At 36.0% G+C, this 19,723-nt stretch overlaps 1 protein-coding gene across 2 annotated transcripts in view; it reads right to left on the reverse strand.

The window, feature by feature from the left end:
* Positions 1-215: 215 nt before the first annotated feature.
* The window catches only part of NCKAP1 (NCK associated protein 1), a 96,657-nt gene continuing 77,149 nt past the window's right edge, over positions 216-19,723 (reverse strand). For both annotated transcript variants that reach the window (XM_065880128.1, XM_065880127.1), the window contains 8 exons: positions 14,850-14,943; positions 8,929-9,011; positions 8,395-8,475; positions 6,034-6,127; positions 3,238-3,354; positions 2,535-2,644; positions 1,363-1,452; positions 216-332 (listed from right to left, as the gene is read on the reverse strand). In XM_065880128.1, the coding sequence (XP_065736200.1) occupies positions 216-332; positions 1,363-1,452; positions 2,535-2,644; positions 3,238-3,354; positions 6,034-6,127; positions 8,395-8,475; positions 8,929-9,011; positions 14,850-14,943 (786 nt within the window). The remainder of the gene's footprint in view (positions 333-1,362; positions 1,453-2,534; positions 2,645-3,237; positions 3,355-6,033; positions 6,128-8,394; positions 8,476-8,928; positions 9,012-14,849; positions 14,944-19,723) is intronic.

The raw sequence follows: 19,723 nt of genomic DNA on the forward strand, positions 1-19,723 counted from the left end.
TAATTTCAGTGAATTCAGTGAATGTGCAACCTAAATCAACCAAGTATACTGAAGTACAACGATATTAAGAAACCAATGATCAGAAAACACAACTGTATGAAAGAAATTTATAATCCACGAAACTGTTTCTCAGGCCTTAAGGTAAAATAGTTCCACAGTTTACAGGTAAAACCGAGGCAACAAAAATGCGTGCTTGTCTTCAATAAGTAGGTATTTTATGCAGAAGATGTAACACTTTGCTTGTAGACAGCATGGTATGCATTTCTCAGCAAGACATAAGGAAAACAAGATTCCAAAAGATCCATTGTCAGGAATGGGGATTCCTGCACAATCTGAAAAATCCCAAAAATGCATCAATTCAACTTATTTATAATGGGAACATTTACTGACAACTAGTAAAGCACAATTTTATATTGCCGTTATTGGGAACAGACATAAGTTTTCCTTTCACTTTAAAATCTGAAATGCGAATGTGCCACAGTGTATGCTATCAAAACGTTTTAAATCACTACTTTTCAATTAAATCAATTAATCAACAGGAAATACTGAGCACTTGCATTGCCCTCAACAATATATCACATTTAAAATATGGTCCATATCATCAAGTCTAACTGGAACCCAACATTAAGCTAAAAAGCCAAATCAAACATGAGACCATCTATGATTAAGTGGAAAGCTGTTAAGTTCCAGAGAGTTCAAAAGAGTAGAAAAGTTAACATAGGCCAAAGTAATCAAGAAAGTCTATCTGAAAAAAGATTCGAGCTACGAGGTATGCCGAATCATTATTAGGATAGACACAGACCTCTGCAGATAAAGGAAATTATTGTGAGGAAAGAATCACATGGTAGAAACAAGCACAGGTGGTTTCACGGCAGTAAAGAGAAGGAACTGACGAGGCACAGAAAATTACAGGAAATGTTATTAGATGGGTGGGATGAAGTCAAAAAACAGAAAATTCGGAAAAGAGTTCAAACTGATACACTAGGAAAATATAAAGCCTGAGTGTTTCCCAATAGGTTGAAAAACTATTCATAAAAGAATACTCTACAGGTAATGGTGATCTTTTATTCTGTTGTTTTCTGATGCGATTATCATATGGTAAAGTACAAGCGATATCAGTCTATTTAGCAATTATTAGAAAGTGTGTGGCTTGGGTGGAGTGAATATAAATGGTCAAAAAAATACATCACTGTTATAAAGCAGAAACTAACACACCATTGTAAAGCAATTATACTCCAATAAAGATGTTTTAAAAAAAATACATCAGCTCTTATTATAATTTAATGACTGAAGTATCAAGAAAAGACTATCAGGAATGACTGGAACTTTTTTGTTGTTAGCAAAAATTAAAATAAGACTTACCATATCTAGCAGTAAATAAACAGATTCTCTATTTCTTGTTGTTGTTTTATCTGTCTCCTGGCCAATTTTCAGTAGACTGGAGGATGCAAGCTTAAAAGTGTACATACATTTTAAATAAGTTTTTTAAAATAAATGTTCACCACTTATTTTCAGTATGCTTCAACTTGCAACACATTTCAATCATAAGGTGAGCTTAGGCTCTTTACATTCAAGCAACAATTTAAGAGCTATTAAGGTATAAACAGATACAAAGGTAATAAATGTAATCAAATATTCTTATTGGTTTTTAAAACTGATTTTTTTCAGAACAAGTCTTTTTTAAAAAAATGATTTAAATTGCTTTTTCTCTTCCCAGTAACTGTATTAACTATATTTCTTAATTCCCAAATAAGAAGAAAATTTCACATTGAGTTTGAGTTAATAGGACCACAATGAGATTAAAACATTAAGTCTTAAATAAAGGAAATAAAGAAAATGAAAAGAAAAATTTTAACTCTTAATACCGTTTTCTTTGAAATAGATGTTATTTTGTCCTCAAGTTAGTTTGCTACTACGTTTACTTTAAAAATTAAAAAAAATTTTTTTAAAGCTAACAGGATTTATAACTTAAAAAGAAGCAAATATTCTAGTGTTCTTTATACCACACTGCATCTTTCTTTTAATTAAAATATGAAAAAGGTTAAGTTGATAAAGGGAGGGAAGAGCTACACTACCACAGAAACTAAAAGCTATACTTCATGAGGCTAGAGTTAGCACTACTACCCTCTTTTGGCAGTGAATAGTATTCTTACTTTTGAGTTTGATTCCATTAACTGTCTTTCTCCAAATAAATAGAAATAAGTAAAATACATCCTTTTAGAGGGATACATTCATCTTGTGCCTCAATTTTCCTTTGTTTTGTTTTTTCCTCTTTCAAACTCTAGGCAAAATTCTAGGGCAGTCCAAACATCAGCTTAGGAAAAAAAGTCACATTGCAGAGCTCTAGAAATGAGAGACTTCTAAGTCAAAGGAAAAAATGCTAAACTAACTGCTCTTTGACTTCAATGCCCTGTCTTTACTTATTCCTTATTCCAAAAATTAATTAATTAAGAGAATTTACTTTGTTACACTTCATAGTTACGATTTTTAATTTTCTCTAAAAATTGTCATGAGTTTTGTTTGATTATACACACCGCCAGAAATTCTTTAAGCCGATCTTCAATGCTTCCCTTGTGAATTGTAAACAAAGCTGCAGCGATCTGGTTGATGGCTTTGGCCAAGCAGTGTATGTTGTTGCAGTGCCCTGAGAAAGCGCAAATAGGGTTTGTGGTTTCTGTGTGACCCCAAAATATCAAATCTTTAATGACTTCATAATCTACATAAATAGTGGCATGATTAAAAACAGAGCTGAAGCATCATAACCTGCCTTGCTTGCTCTCCCTTCACTTTCATGAGAACTAGTGCTTTTAAGAACAGTGTAGAAGAGAACAACAAATAATTATATCTATATTAAACAGGCATATTTTCAAAAACCCCTAAAAGAAACCATATATCAGTTTTATATTGTCTTGGAAACTTAAAAAATAAGTGCTTAGCTGCTTTACAAATATTTCCTCATTCAATCCTTAAAATAATCCTAAGAGTTGGATACTCCCTTCACCATCCCCTGCCACACACACATTCAGGCACCCACAGGCTCACATATACACATTTCATATGTGTATACGAAACTGGGGCTTAGAAAAAGAAAAACTGACTATCCAAGGTTATACAACTAGTAAGCGGCAGAACTTAACCCACTTTTTATTATTAAAAAAAATCAATTACTTGAAAAGTACCTACTATGTCAAAACTCATAACTTTTCCAGTGCCAAAACAATTTTAAACCACTATTACCTTCTATAGCAGGGCTATACTGAGACATCACATTACTGGCCAGTGTTGGCAAAGAAACTGCCACAAAGACCATGAGGAGGCAGGCAATTTTATATTCTTCTTCTGGACTTATGTTTTCTAAGGGATAAAAATTAAAAATAAAGTCAAGGTATTTCTGTCAAGATTAGTTAAGAGTTGATCATCTAAACCAGAAAAAGCATAATTTAATTCTTGTGTATTTTACTGAGTCTCTATAGAACTGATTACAATTTTGTTACAAGACATACAGAATGAATAGAAATAAAACACATTACTATTGGCTATTATCAAGTCCTTAGGCATATTTCAAGGACCTCTAATAAAACAATAAAGCAAAAAAAATTTTTTTTAAACTGTAAGATTTAAAAATATTAGTCCTGTAACTAAATACAGTTTTAGTTACAGGACTAAAAATATGTTTAGAATTACTGGAATCCTAAAATTTCCTAATTGAAAACTAATAATAAATTACTTTATAGGAAAATTCTATGTTTCAGTATAGAAAATTATGTCATAACTTACTCTGCAAAATCATCCAGAAAACTCTTTAGTTTTTTTTCTAAAATAGATATAAGTGAAATGTACTATTAAAAAGAGATAAATGTGGAAAGTAGACTGGATTTCTAACTTCTCCATTTTAGAAGACAGGAGAAACCAGTCATAAATGAATACAACTAGTATTGTCCTAAGGTTTTAAATATTTATTGTAAAATAATTTATCTAAAATATTTATTGTATCCATATACTAAAACTGTGGGTTATCTAGGTACTTCACTTATCGGGTACCTGGGAACTTCTAGTCACCTTACTATTTATCAACACATATAACTAAGAATTGAACATACGAAAAGAGCCAGAATATATTTTAAAAATCTGGCTGGTCATGACTATTCACAATAGCTAAAACATGGAAATAACCTAAATGTCCATCGACAGATAATAGATAAAGAAGATGTGGTACATATATACAATGGAATACTACTCAGCCATAAAAAAGAATGAAATAATGCCACTTGCAGCAACACGGATGTAACTAGAGATTATTAAACTAAGTGAAGTCAGTCAGGAAGAGAAAGATAAATACCTTATGATATCACTTATATGTGGAATCTAAAATATGGCACAAATCAACCTATCCACAAAACAGAAATAGACTCACAGACATAGAAAACAGACTTCTGGTTGCCAAGGGGGAGGTGGGTGGAGGAGGGAAGGACTGGGAGTGTGGGATTAGCAGATGTGAACTATTATATACAGGATGGATGAACAACAAGGTCCTACTGTATAACACAGGGAACTATATTCAATGTCCTGTGATAAACCATATGGAAAAGAATATAAAAAAAAGAATGTTTGTATGTGTATAACTGAGTCATTTTGCTGTACAGCAGAGATTGGCACAACACTAAATCAACTATATTTCAGGGGAAAAAAATCTGGCTGATTAAGAAAAATATAGCTGTGGCAAATCAAGTAATTATCCATGTAACTATAATTAACATACTGTAAGAATGATGAAACAAAAGTAATGTCAAATCAAAAAAGAACTGATGGGGCTTCCCTGGTGGCGCAGTGGTTGAGAGTCCGCCTGCCGATGCAGGGGACAAGGGTTCATGCCCCGGTCCGGGAAGATCCCACATGCCGCGGAGCGGCTGGGCCCGTGAGCCATGGCCGATGAGCCTGTGCGTCTGGAGCCTGTGCTCCGCAATGGGATAGGCCACAACCGTGAGAGGCCCGTACAGCAGGAAAAAAAAAAAAAAAAAGAACTGATGAACTCAGTCAAACACCATGTTACATCCAAGGAAGTAGGGGAAGGTATTTCAGTGCCAGAAGCAGATGAAATGTTTTTACTTTGTAGAAAAATCTAGAAATATCTAGAGAATTCTGTGTACCACATTTCAAAGGGCTGATTCTAAAATATTCTGAACGTTTAATATTACATAATAATGCACAGACTCTTTATGGTAAGTAGCTCTAGTCCAATTAATATAAGACACCCTTTTCTATTTTTCTATACATTTTATCTATTTGTTTGTTTGGCTGCACAGCAGCTTGCGGGATCTTAGTTTCCCAAGCAGGGATTGAACCCTGGCCCTGGCAGTGAAACAGCTGAGTCCTAACCACTAGACTGCCAGGGAATTCCCAAGACACCCTTTTCTAGATAACAATGCTTCTATCTATTAGACCATCTCCATCAGCACACAAATGCTATTATTTCCCCATGTGAAAAATATCCTTCTCTTGATTTTACTCTTGCCTCCTGCTACTATAATTTTACTTCTTTGCTCCCCTTTTTACAGTAAAACTCTGTGAGAGAGTTGTTTTATACTCATTATCTCTAATTGTTTTCTCCTAAGCCCTCTTTAATGAGCCTTTTGCCTCTAAGACTTCACTGACATTGCTCTTGTCACACGTATTAATTCTACATAGCTGATCATTCCCTTTCCACTCTCCTCGAAGCGATTCTTTCCTGGTTTTTCTTCTCCTTCACAGATCCTTCCTTCTCAAATTTATCTTTTAGTAGTTCTTCCTCTTCTCCCTGAACTCTTAAACTTGAGAGTGTACCAGGACTCAGACTCTGATCCTCCTTATTTCTGCACACTAAATGGGCTTAATAACCTCAGTCTTATGACTTAAATATCTAATCTGTATGTACAACAAACAAAAAAAACCCTTGATATAAAGCAGGCAGTTGAACAAACAAATAAGTATCACAGCTATATCTGTGTTGTCCTGGTTATTTACTAAGACTACTACATAATTACTAATGCATTTTACCTGATTTTTGTGAGGAAAGAGCTACCACCAAGGCAGGATCAATCTCACACGGTAATCCAGCAGCTGATGACAATTCATATACATTCATTGCAACCTAAAAAATACAAGAATTATAGATTTCTTGATATAGATATAGATTATAGATTTATAATCTATATAGATATAGATTATAAATTTCTGAGAAATCTCACTTTAGTAAGAAAAGGTATAGTGTTTAAATTAGAGTCTGCCTACAAGAACACTAGAGAATTTCAGAAACTTGGCTATAGAAGGAACTACAGAAACTTGGCTATAGAAGGAACTACAGCACAACTAACTACACTGAACAAGCTGATTTAGTATTTTGTGTGTGTGCACTGCTGATTATAACTTGACACTACTAAGCCAAACAAAACTTGTATGCTTTCTGTGGCAATTCCAACAGAATCATTCTAAAGCTATTATTTTTCTTGGAAGCATAAGTGTAAGATCAAGATCAAACCAACAGATATGAAAAAAAGAACAAAAGTGAATCAAAATTACCGGCCTTACGTTTTATGTCCATACTTGTCTAATTTAAAATTATAGTGGCTCAATGCCTAATCATACAGTAAATTACTTATTATAATAGATTTTTAAAGGAGTACTAATTTAAAACCTGATAAAGCAATTTCAAATGACTAATTTCTTTTGGTATCACATAAGGATTTCAAGGATACTCCGCTCAATAACTCAGTTAAAAACTACCTACATGGGACTTCCCTGGTTCCACAGTGGTTAAGAATTCACCTGCCAATGCAGGGGATACAGGTTCGATCCCTGGTCTGGGAAGATCCCACATGCCGCAGAGCAACTAAGCCGGTGTGCCACAACTACTGAAGCCCGTGCGCCTAGAGCCCGTGCTCCGCAATAAGAGAAGCCACTGCAATGAGAAGCTCGCGCAACACAACGAAGAGTAGCCCCTGCTCACCACAATCAGAGAAAGCCCGCACACAGCAACGAAGACCCAATGCAGCCAAAACTTAAAAACAAAACAAAACTACCTACATAATTGGTTAGCCCTGATATTACAACAACAAATGTTTACAATCTAGTATAAATTTAAGTGTTAAAACACAACTATAATACAGGGCAGAATATATTTAATTCTACAATGAACAAACATAAAGTTCTCTGATAATACTAAAAAAAAAAAGAAAGAAGAGATGAAATGATCACTTGGGGATCCAGCAATATTTCTTAGAAGATGGCAATTGAATCAGGCATTAAAAGATGGCAGGATTTCAAAAGGCAAAAATAGAAGCAGCCAGGATTTTCAGGAAGAATAAGTTAGAGAACAAAGTAGAAAATGTGAGAATGCACACAACAAGATTCGGTCATCTTACAGGACCCAGTGGAAGAGAGGGATAAAGTAAGGAAGTAAAGAGAGAGAGAGAAGGATGGAACAAGTAATGGAAGCTAAGCCTCAAAAATAAATTTGAGACTTGAACGCCATACAGAAAGTTTAGAAATAACTTTTTCAAGTCAGAACTTTTCAAAATATGCAAAACAGAAAATAATCTTTCCAAGAAACATTAAAGTTTAGAAAATATAGATATGATAGGTTACTTACTAGATGTGTAACCACTGGTAAATCTGCTGGGATTAAATCAGTGGCTGATTTAATAAATAAATGATCAATAAATTTACAAAACAAACAAAACCTGTGGACTCTGGTAAGGCTACCAACCTTCTTATATTTATTTAAAACAGGATACTAATTTTAAAAATTATAGCCTATAATAAACATCCTTTTATAAGATTTTTTTAACATCAATTTTTAAAAACTGAAATTAGCTTTATTTAAAACAAAACAACTCTCATTTCACTGGCTTATCTTTTTTTTTTTTTGCAGTACGCGGGCCTTTCACTGTCGTGGCCTCTCCCGTTGCGGAGCACAGGCTCCGGACACGCAGGTTCAGTGGCCATGGCTCACTGGCCCAGCCGCTCTGCGGCACATGGGATCTTCCCGGACCAGGGCACGAACCTGTGTCCCCTGCATCAGCAGGTGGACTCTCAACCACTGTGCCACCAGGGAAGCTCTGGCTTATCTTTTTCATTCTGCTTATGACCATGTATAAACAGCTATCAGTTTAAGGAAAAGGTGATTGATCTTAACCCATTTTACATTGCTATAGGTGATCAAGGAAGATTGACTTTCAAAATGCCTATATAGTATTTTGGTGCTGAGCTCTCTAAGATGCATTTTCAAAGGCAAGCATGCTAACCCATCACTCTAAAATATAAACTTTATAGTAGCTTAGGATTTACTAAATTTTACTTCGTATGTAAGTTAAATATGTCATTTTAGAAACTGTAAAATCCAAATAGAAGTTTTATTACCTTCATATCAGTTTCCCTTGGAATGTGATCCTTGAAATCTTCAATTGAACTGACAAGAAAAGGAATGTGGTAGGACAAGACCTAGGCAGGAAAACAAATTAAGAATGTAGAATTATTTTTAAAAAGCAACCTCTAAACTTATGAGATATTACCATTCAATTACTTCTAGTTTGCATAAAAATTATTTTACTTTGTCTATTTTCAAGTGATTTTCTAAAGTACTACAATACACATAAACGGAATGTATTTGATGCCAAACCAAGTATAGTCAAAATGGAAAATGCTCTAATGAAGAAAATAGTTGAAAAAGTAGCACAATATTCAGGCAAGTTATATCCCCTAAATTTAAATACCAAAACAAAAAATGAGTTTAAGTAACTATAATTTTTATATGCTTTATTTCACATAAACTATGAAAACTGGAATTTTAATTATATTACTGCCAACTATAAATTTTTAAAGTTACTTTTAAATTTCTGGGAAATTAAAAAGGATTATTTGGCTATAGGATATGTACTCGTAATGGTTTCTTACATCTCTAAGTGCTTCTTGTGCCAATGATCGGAAGGATAAAATTACACCAATTATTGTCATCCTCTTCAAGACACTGTCAACAGCTAAATTTGAAGGAAGGGGAGAAAAGAAGAGAGTGAATTGGATTCTTTCTTAACCATGGAGAAAACTCTTAGTCATAAAATCCCCATGATAAAAGGCACAATTAAAAACAATCTGATTACAACCAATGATTAAAGAGGCAAGGGTACTGAAAACTGATGTTAAAATTAGGAAATTATAGTTTACTTCCAGTGGAGTACACCCTGTTCTTTAAAATGGTTTAGATGGTTCATCAGAATCCTGAAACAATCATGCAAGTAGCCACCTGTATAATCCTATCACATTAATGGTAGTGATAGGAGGAAGGAGAGAGAGACTAGGGGAAAAAGAAGCTGATCAGAGTGGATCCTCAAAAATCAACTGGTGGGACTTCCTTGGTGGTCCAGTGGTAGAGAATCCACCTTCCAATGCAGGGGATGAGGGTTCAATCCTTGGTCGGGGAACTAAGATCCCACACGCCTCCGGGCAACTAAGCCCATGCACCACAACTACTGAGCTCACATACCTCAATGAAAGAGCCCGCATGCCACAAACTACACAGCCCGCGTGCTCTGCAGACCACGTGCCACAACTACAGAGAAAAAAACCTGCATGCCACAACTAGAGAGAAGCCCACGTGACACAATGAGGAGCCAGCGCACTGCAACAAAAGATGCCGCATGGCTCAATGAAGATCCTGTGTGCCGCAACTAAGACCCAACACAGCCAAAAAAAAAAAAGAGAAAATATCAACTGGCCCTGGAACTTGGAGATGCTAAATTAAGCAGTTGAGATCTAGAGAGTCCAGAAACAAAATGACTATTGAGATCATAAGCAGTAAGACCAGGTTTCTGAAGACTATGAATGGATTTGATCACTTACATTTTGGTTAGAGAACATTATTCTGAAATTTATTGCTATTATATTCAATATCAAAACTTGGTTAAATAAAATCAGGAGATATTAGAATTAGAAGGATCAATATCTTCATATTTTAAAAAACCAAAATTTATTGAATTACTCCCCATACACAAGTCATTGTACTATATAAAAAACAAATATAAACAAAATAATAATCTAGACCTTAATAACAGTCTAAATGGACTGTCAAGAAAACTAAGAAAATATGACCCTATTTATATGAGAGAAGGTATATATGTATATACATATATACACACACATATTTATATATACATAATAAATTTCTCGACAGATGTACAGAAAACTGTTAACTGTAGTTAAACCTTTGAGAAGTAGAACTGGAGAGAATTTTGTTTTGACTTTCTACCTCCTGTGTGGTTTGTTTAAACCTTTACCATAAGCATCTTTTATTAATACACATGGAAGGCATAATAGAAGCCAAAATGTGATGAGAATTAAAAGTGTTAACAAAATCATGCAAGGCACAAATATGTTATAAATTCCACAGGAGCAAAGTCTTATTAATCTTTTTATCTATTTATAGCACTCAGCAGAGTGCTTAAGACCCACAAGACTAGAAGATGTTCAATAAAATGGTTATTCAAGAAATGAGACTAGAAAGTTGTTACTATCCAGATAAGGAGAGAAGAAATGAGGGTAAAAGAAAATATTTCTCTGAGAATATGTCATCCAATTTATGGGCATAAAGGAGTGAGAACAAAAGGGCATTCCAGTCCAAAAAACAAGACAGCAAACCCAGAAAAAAGAATGCAGAGAATAAGGTGAACAATCAGAAAATAAGTAGTGTGATATAATCATATACTTCGATGTTACCCAGAATTTAATGAAGTTTGCAAAGACTATAGCTATAACCTCCTCTTGAATATGCACAATAACATTAAAAGTTCTGAGAAACTTCACATTAAGAAATCTTGTTTAACTTATTGTTTTAATAAATAAAATAAATGTGCTCAAGTCACATAGTCAGAAATTCCAAAAAACTAAAAGTTAATTTCAGGTTGTCTCCCAATTCAGAGCTACATTTTTTTTTTTGGCCGTACCACGTGCCTTGGAAGATCTTACTTCCCCAACCAGGGATTGAATCCAGGCCATGGCAGTGAAAGTACCTAACTATTGGACCTCCAGGGAATTCCCCAGAGCTACTTTTAATAAATTATATTGCTTTCTCTTTTTTAGGGTATTTAAAAGAATGTGTTTGTTGACTATGAAAATCAAACTGCTACAAAAGTAAAGCAATTTCTGTATATGGGATAAAGGCAGCACAAAGGTAAAGAAGAGATCAGAAACAGAAGAGAGTATTCTGGAAAACAGTTCAACTCAAAGCGTAGCTTTCTCTATTCCCCTAAATAAGTCACTCTCAAGCAGATCTTTTCTTTTTCCAAATCACAAAAAAGATTTTGTTTCAAATCCACGAATAGAAGAGTTAAAGTAACAGTAAACATGCATTGAACACTGCAGTGGATTAGCTGCTTCTAACCAGATGACACAGTCAAAACGTTGTTTATTAGCATGAAATTAAGTAGGGTTAAGGCCAGCTGGGTGATCAAATGAGTATTTAAAAATTAAAGAAATGTGAATAATAATAATAAAGTAAAACATACTAGAAAATATAAGTATATAGTATAACAATGAACAAAAGATTGCCAGCAAACACAAGAAAGGATGCTCAAAATCACTAATCATTAGAGAAATGCAAATCAAAACTACAATGAGGTATCACCTCACACCGGTCAGAATGGCCATCATCAAAAAGTCTACAAACAATAAATGCTGGAGAGGGTGTGGAGAAAAGGGAACCCTCTTGCACTGCTGGTGGGAATGTAAATTGATACAGCCACTATGGAGAACAGTATGGAGGTTCCTTAAAAAACTAAAAATAGAACTACCATACACCCAGCGATCCCACTACTGGGCACATACCTTGAGAAAACCATAATTCAAAAAGAGTCATGTACCACAATGTTCACTGCAGCTCTATTTACAATAGCCAGGACATGTAAGCAACCTAAGAGTCCAATGACAGAAGAATGGATAAAGAAGATATGGCACATATACACAATGGAATATTACTCAGCCATAAAAAGAAACAAAATTGCGTTATTTGTAGTGAGGTGGATGGACCCAGAGTCTGTCAAACAGAGTGAAGTAAGTCAGAAAGAGAAAAACAAATACCGTAAGCTAACACATATATATGGAATCTAAAAAAAAAGAAAAAAAAAATGGTTCTGAAGAACCTAGGGGCAGGACAGGAATAAAGACGCAGACGTAGAGAATGGACTCGAGGACATGGGGAGGGGGAAGGGTAAGCTAGGAAGAAGTGAGAGAGTGGCATGGACATATATACACTACCAAATGTAAAACAGATAGCTAGTGGGAAGCAGCCACAGAGCACAGGGAGATCAGCTCGGTGCTTTGCGACCACCTAGAGGGGTGGGATAGGGAGGGTGGGAAGGAGACACAAGAGGGAGGGTATATGGGGATATATGTGTATGTATGTATAGCTGATTTACTTTGTTATAAAGCAGAAACTAACACACTATTGTAAAGCAATTATACTCCAATAAAGATGTTAAAAAAAAACAATGAACAAAAGAGATCAGATAGGGATTTAAAAAATAATATCCTACTAAGATTTTTAAAAAAATTTTTTTATTTTTGGCTGTGTTGGGTCTTCATTGCCGTGCATGGGCTTTTTCTAGTTGCGGTGCACGGGCTTCTCGTTGCGGTGGCTTCTCTTGTTGCAGAGCACGGGCTCTAGGCACACAGGCTTCAGTAGTTGCAGCACGCGGGCTCGGCAGCTGCAGCACATGGGCTTCAGTAGTTGCGGCATGCAGGCTCAGTAGTTGTGGTGCACGGGCTTAGTTGCTCCGCAGCATGTGGGATCTTCCTGGACCAGGGATCGAACCTGGGTTCCCTGTATTGGCAGGTGGATTCCGAAGTGCCACCAGGGAAGTCCCCTTACTAAGTATTTATTCACACTCCTCCTCCCTATAATGCTACCAAGTCAATCTTTCCTTTTTTTCATTTCATTTTTTAAAGTTCCATACAGTAAACTTGACTTTTCCCCCTTTCAGTGTACAGCTCTAGGAAAAATTTAACTTGTGTAGATCTGTGTTACCACCATCACCACAGTGGTGACCAACTTCATCACCCCAAAAAACTCCTTTGCTGCCTTCCCTTTACAGTTCTGGCAACCACTGATCTGTTCTAAAAGGCAACCTGTAGTATAGTTTTTTTTTGTTTTTGTTTTTTTGTGGTACGCGGGCCTTTCACTGTTGTGGCCTCTCCCGTTGCGGAGCACAGGCTGCGGATGCGCAGGCTCAGCGGCCATGGCTCGTGGGCCCAGCCACTCCACGGCATGTGGGATCCTCCTGGACCAGGGCACAAACCCGTGTTCCCTGCATCGGCAGGTGGACTCCCAACCACTGCGCCACCAGGCAAGCCCCTGTAGTATAGTCTTATATTAACTTTTATTAAATAATTTTGTATTTTTTTATTCATTTATTTTTTGGCTGCGTTGGGTCATTGTTGCTGCGTGTGGGCTTTCTCTATTCGCAGCACACGGGCTCTAGGCGCGCAGGCTTCAGTAGTTGTGGCACAAGGGCTCAGCAGTTGTGGCTCATGGGCTCTAGAGTGCAGGCTCAGTAGTTGTGGCACACAGACTTGCTCCACGTCATGTGGAATCTTCCCGGACCAGGGCTCCAACCCGTGTCCTCTGCATTGGCAGGCAGATTCTTAACCACTGTGCCACCAGGGAAGTCCCTAAGTTTCTATTTTTGAAAGCAGGATAAGATAGCCTAATAAAGTGATTCTCTAAATCATTTTATAGTTTTATAAAATTTGATATAGCTGCAAAACATTTAAAAGAAAAACATCAAAGGAGAAGTATATAAAATATATGCATCTTTAATTTACTTCAGGGTTATTTTTTACTTGGGAAAATAAACTCTCTGGTTTTCTCAAATACGGAGAATATTTTATTTAGGATTTCACTAAATTTTTAATGTTGTAAAGGCTTTTGAATGAATCAGTAAGAAGTATGACTTTAAAATAATTTTTAATTATAACTTTGAGTTCAAGGACAAAAATCAAATGAAATTAATTCAAGTACATCTAAAATAGGTACTTGGCTAAACATACTTTAATAAACACTTAAGATTCACTGCTATTTCAAATATCTCCCACAAAGAATCAGTATCAAGAAGATTTTTTTTTAAGTTGTAGGCTCAGGTTTTCATACAATGAATACTAGTTAGCAATAAAAGGAACAAAGTACTGATTCACTTAACACAGAGGGGTGAATCTCAACAATATATACGAAAGAGTATATACTGTGTGATTCTGTTTATATGAAGTTCTGGAACAGGCAAATTTAATCTACAGTGATAGAAATCAGATCAGTCACTGTCTAATGGTGTGAAACTGACTACAAAGAGTCATGAGAAGTTTTCTGAGGTGACTGGACTGCTCTACATCTTGACTGTGGTAATGGTGATGTGGATGTACACAACATTTGTCAAAATCCATCACACCGTTCACTTAAATGTGTGCATTTTACTTACATAAGCAATACCTCGATAAAGTTGATTTTCAGAAAATTACAGACTCTAAAGTTAAATCTCCTTCAGTCTAAATTAATATAGACTTATTGTATTTAATTTAATGGGTTCATGAACTAATTGATAATGATATCAAATATCTGACACATGGTACTAAGAGTATTGTAAAGAAAACAAAATATGAAACAGGTAAGCCATTCACTTAAAAGTTCCTTTGACTGCAAAAATTTTCTAGTTCTCCTCATTACTGAAGAGTATTTTTCATAACTTACTATTTATATTTATAAAATTTGAGCAAAAGCTAAATACTGAGTGTCAAGGTGTTCTTAATGCTTATAAAAAGTATCATGATTTACTCACATGATAATCTTTTAAAGAGTGCAGCCATCTGGTCGGGTTTGTCAAAGCTGGTCCTCATTTGTGTTAGCACATCAACATTTTCTACCACAAGTTTCTAAAGAAAGGAAAAGGAAGATTCTAGGTCAGGCATAGACCTCCTTATGTTGATGAGATAAGAACATGCTTGGAAATTACAATCTAGCAAGTAGGAAAAATAATACATGAAATCTAGATGCTCTATGCTATGTTTCTGTTATTGTTTTCATAAAAGAATTTTAAAATTATTTACATAAAATTAATGTTTTCCTTCAGTTTGCAAATTCAAGAAGGGAGGAGTTCAGGAAAAAGCAATAAAGATAAGTAGTAGTATAAAGGATTATCTTCTGCTTAGACACAGAACAGCACCAATAATAAAAAGCAGACACTGAAGTGGATATAGAGAGCAATAAATTCCAACTAAAACAAAAAGAACTTGCTAAAGTTAAAGCTGGCTAAAGGTAGCCTAGAGTTCATCATTGGATATATATATAATCAGAGGGAGAAAAACTTGTAGGGGTATGGTACCACTTCACAGAGAACAGAGCAATGTTTCCTAGCACAAAAAGGAAATGTCAATTATCTACCTCCTCTTTCAGGGACCACTGAGAAAAGGGAAGAGAAGAGAGGGAAGAGAGTGAAGGATAGCTAATTAAGAAAAGTATAACTCATTAAACAATGCTTTTCTTAAAAGGAGTACTGGAAAAGTAATTTCATTTAAAAGTTATAACTCAAACAAATATAATTAGTTTTATTCTGGCAGAGATAGTGGGTATATGTATTTGGAAAGCCTGGATATCTCAATTCAGCAGGTCTGGGTGTGGAGATGTATGTAGCAAGCATATTGTTGAAGTGCCATAGTGGTTGTGTTACAAGCCAAAGGCTGATGACAACTGATTTAAGGGGAGCATGAAAAACTCCATGGAAAGTCTATAAAAGTAATTTTTCCCATACTAGTATGAATTTTGCTTATGTTCCACTTGAGATCATTTCTGTTTATGCTCTCATTCAGATGTTCAGCTCCAGTAACATTTATTTGCTAAATTCAACCTCTACAGTGTCTAATTAGACTACCTGCTCTCTCTGAGGCCTATTCAATACTTGTCCCATCAATCAGTATACACTCAAATATATGCCCAACCTTGACTGTGCTCACGCACCTTGAACATAATATCATGTATCAGTGAATCAAAGACAGCAATGAATATTAAATGCACCATTATCTAATGTGCCATTAAGAAAAAAACTCAGGCTTCCCTGGTGGCGCAGTGGTTAAGAATCTGCCTGCCAATGCAGGGGACATGGTCTGGGAAGATCCCACATGCCGTGGAGCAACTAAGCCAGTGCACCACAACTACTGAGCCTGCACTCTAGAGTCCGCGAGCCACAACTACTGAGCCTGCGTGTCGCAACTACTGAAGCCCGCGTGCTGCAACTACTGAAGCCCGCGTGCTGCAACTACTGAAGCCCACGCACATAGAGCCTGTGCTCCGCAACAAGAGAAGCTACCGCAATGAGAAGTCCACGCACCGCGATGAAGAGTAGCCCCCGCTTGCCGCAACTAGAGAAAGCCCGCTCACGGCAACGAAGACCCAATGTAGCCAAAAATAAATAAATTAAATAAATTTAAAAAGAACCTCTACCAATTAAACTGACACAATGTTTTCTAATCATATGACTATAAGACATGTATAATTTCAGAAATGCTAATATAGGATAATTGTTTTAGAATCAATAAATTATTGTATATATTTAATAGTAAGATTCTGTAATCATTTTTAAGCTCCTCTACTAGGAAATTTACAAACAATCCCATTTACCCTGATCCAAATGAGGGAGGTGACAGTCCAATTTCACAACTGAGAAAACTAAGGCTCAGAGAAGTTAGATAACTTGCCCAAAGTTATAGATATTAAATAGTGGAATTTGGAATTTAAATTCAGGTATGCCTGATTTTAAAATCCATGCTCTTAATCCCCAAAGAAATGGTTGTTAATCTTCAGTGTGCATCAGAATGATCTGGAGGACTTGTTGGGTTCTAGCTCCACAGGTTCTGATTTAGCAGATCTTAGGTAGAACCAAAACTTGTGCATTTTTATTAAGATCCAAGGCAAGGCTGCCACTGCTATCTGGGGACCATGGTTTAAGAACGATTACCCTGAATTATTTGTTTGCACATTACTCTTAAAAAAAAGTTAATGATGTCTCCTCTTAAAAGTATAGTTTATATAAATTTCTTTTCTCCCTCAATTGCACCCTGAAACAGAGCTTTCTATACATTTTTTTTTTTTTTTTTTTTTTTTTTTTTTTTTTTGCGGTACGCGGGCCTCTCACTGTTGTGGCCTCTCCCTTTGCGGAGCACAGGCTCCGGACGCGCAGGCTCAGCAGCCATGGCTCACGGGCCCAGCCGCTCCGCGGCATGTGGGATCTTCCCGGACCGGGGCACGAACCCGCGTCCCCTGCATTGGCAGGCGGACTCTCAACCACTGCGCCACCAGGGAAGCCCTTTCTATACATTTAAAGCCATTGATTAATATCTCTGACAAATGGCCCAAAAGCTGTAACTAGGAATTATAACTAAATGGTTTGGAACAAACTGAGACTAATCAAGTGAAAAGAATCAAGACTACTAAAAAAAATGTTGGTTTTCTGTTAGAAAGTGTTAAATTCTTGGCACAATTCATATTTAAATTTCTTACTTCATCCTTCTAGGACTCTGAAGAACTAGAACTGAAAGAACTGGCAAGACTTGAAGAAGTTGACTCGATGGGCACAACACCCCAAGAATTTTAGTAGGAATGGAGACACTGGTTGTTTTCTTCTCCAGAAAGTAATAAACACGTTTTATCATTAGTACATGTGCATAGTGTTGACTATGTCTGACACATGATTTACTCACAACCATTAAGTATAAAGAAGCTTTCCTTTTTTTTAATTGGCCCACAAATTTACTCTGAAATAAAAAAGGTCCTCAGCTAAAACAGGAACTGAAACAATCAATTAAGGTAATCTTTAAGATAAAAAGAAGATGCAGCCACATAATATTTAGTTTATGTCAGTTTAGATTAAATATAAAAAATAAAAATAGAGAAAATTAAAAGCTAAGATGTTACAGAACTATCTTAAAAATATTATAATTCCCCCCAAAACACTGTATTCACTAATTTCATAAAGATTAAAATGCTATTTCGGTATCATCATGCTCTAATATGGGGAGTGTGAGTTACAATCTTTTCTGAGGGATATTTGACAATATCAGAAAAAAATGATCCACTTTCAGAAATTTGTCGTATAGAAATGTTCAAACAAGTATGTAGACTACATGCTGGCTAAATGTAGAGAACTCTATATGTATGTCTAAACTCTGCTTCTTTCAGAAATACACTGAAGTGATAGGAAAAAAATAAAAAGGCATAAATCTTTGGTAACAAAGGAGATAAAAGAAGAATGAGAGACGCCAACAAAATTCTAGAAGATGAAAACTGGAGCAAAGAATAAGTGGAGATGAGAAATTTGAGCATTTAAGTTCCTATAGGGGAGATACTATGCAGAAGGCACGCTAATGCAAGCCTCAGGGCCTAGGCAGGACTCAGAAATTGTAGGCAGTGGCATAGAAAGGAAGACTTGGGCTTGATAACAAGAGGGTTATTACATGTCTGTAAGGGGGAGGGGGTCGTTACACACCCAACTTCTCATCGTCTTAAGAAGTGATGCTGACAAGGAAGACTCTACATTCAGGAACATCAGGAACAGAAGGTGGCCAGAGAGAAAGGGAGAACGACCTAAGAATCATGATAGCCAGCCAGATGTATTAGACCTTCTCCCTCCTCCCTCCCTTAATCTCCAACGGACTTCCACTCTTCAACTGGAGGTGACTGCATGTGAAAAATTATTTGCAGGAATCATTTGAATCCTAGGATGAAGATACCTTTCTCCAGAGAGGATTTTTATTAGCGTCTGCCAAGCACCTTGGGGCACTACTAATCTAGGACCACTTTTAATACACATTCAAGACTTGAGATTCAAAACAAAAAGAGTAACACAAACAGGGCTGAAAATCCTGGGGTACGGGGGTGTGTGTGAATCATTTCCAGTTCACTGTTACCCTGAAGGTATAACTCTTTGGGGTATCTATGTAAAGAGGGTGAAAGGGAATTTAAGCAGAATTCCTTTCCACTCCCACTCTGGGCAGTCTTTGGGTTTTGATTATGGAGCCCCTTGTTCCACAAGACCACCAAGACTCAGCTGAATCTTAACAAATGTTACTTCTGGATCAGCAAATGTCCTCACATCAGCACAGTGGCTTCCAGGGCTTTCCTTGATTTTAGCCTAGAAATAAACACCTCACTGCCCTTTTAGCTCTTTTTTAGAAAATGTTTCATATATATATGTATATATACATACATTTCAAAAAAGTTGTCCTTAAGGGAAAAGTTGATCTAAATAACCTAGCCTACCAGTATTGGAAGCAGCAATCTGTATGTTATTTTACTTCCATAATTTCATAAATTTGTATTCTAAGGAAAGTAATTTTATAGGACACTGAAAAATGCAAAGCAATTAGAATCAGCACTGATAGACAAGTACTTTTGGAGATTTATCTCAATGAGATATAAAACACACTGAACAGTATAAAACACACTGAACTTGTCTATATGAAACACCATTATATTATGATCATAAGATTTCTTATGGAATAAATTATAAGAATACACATTGAAGTATGCCTCAGTACACAGAGGCTGAGAATACAAAGTCATAAATAACACCTCCAGTTCTTAATAATATACAAGTAGTTAAATTCAGAGGGACTTCCCTGGTGGCTCAGTGGTTAAGAATCCACCTGCCAATGCAGGGGA

This window comes from Phocoena phocoena, chromosome 7, assembly GCF_963924675.1.
Source record: "Phocoena phocoena chromosome 7, mPhoPho1.1, whole genome shotgun sequence".
Classification (NCBI taxonomy): Eukaryota; Metazoa; Chordata; class Mammalia; order Artiodactyla; family Phocoenidae; genus Phocoena; species Phocoena phocoena.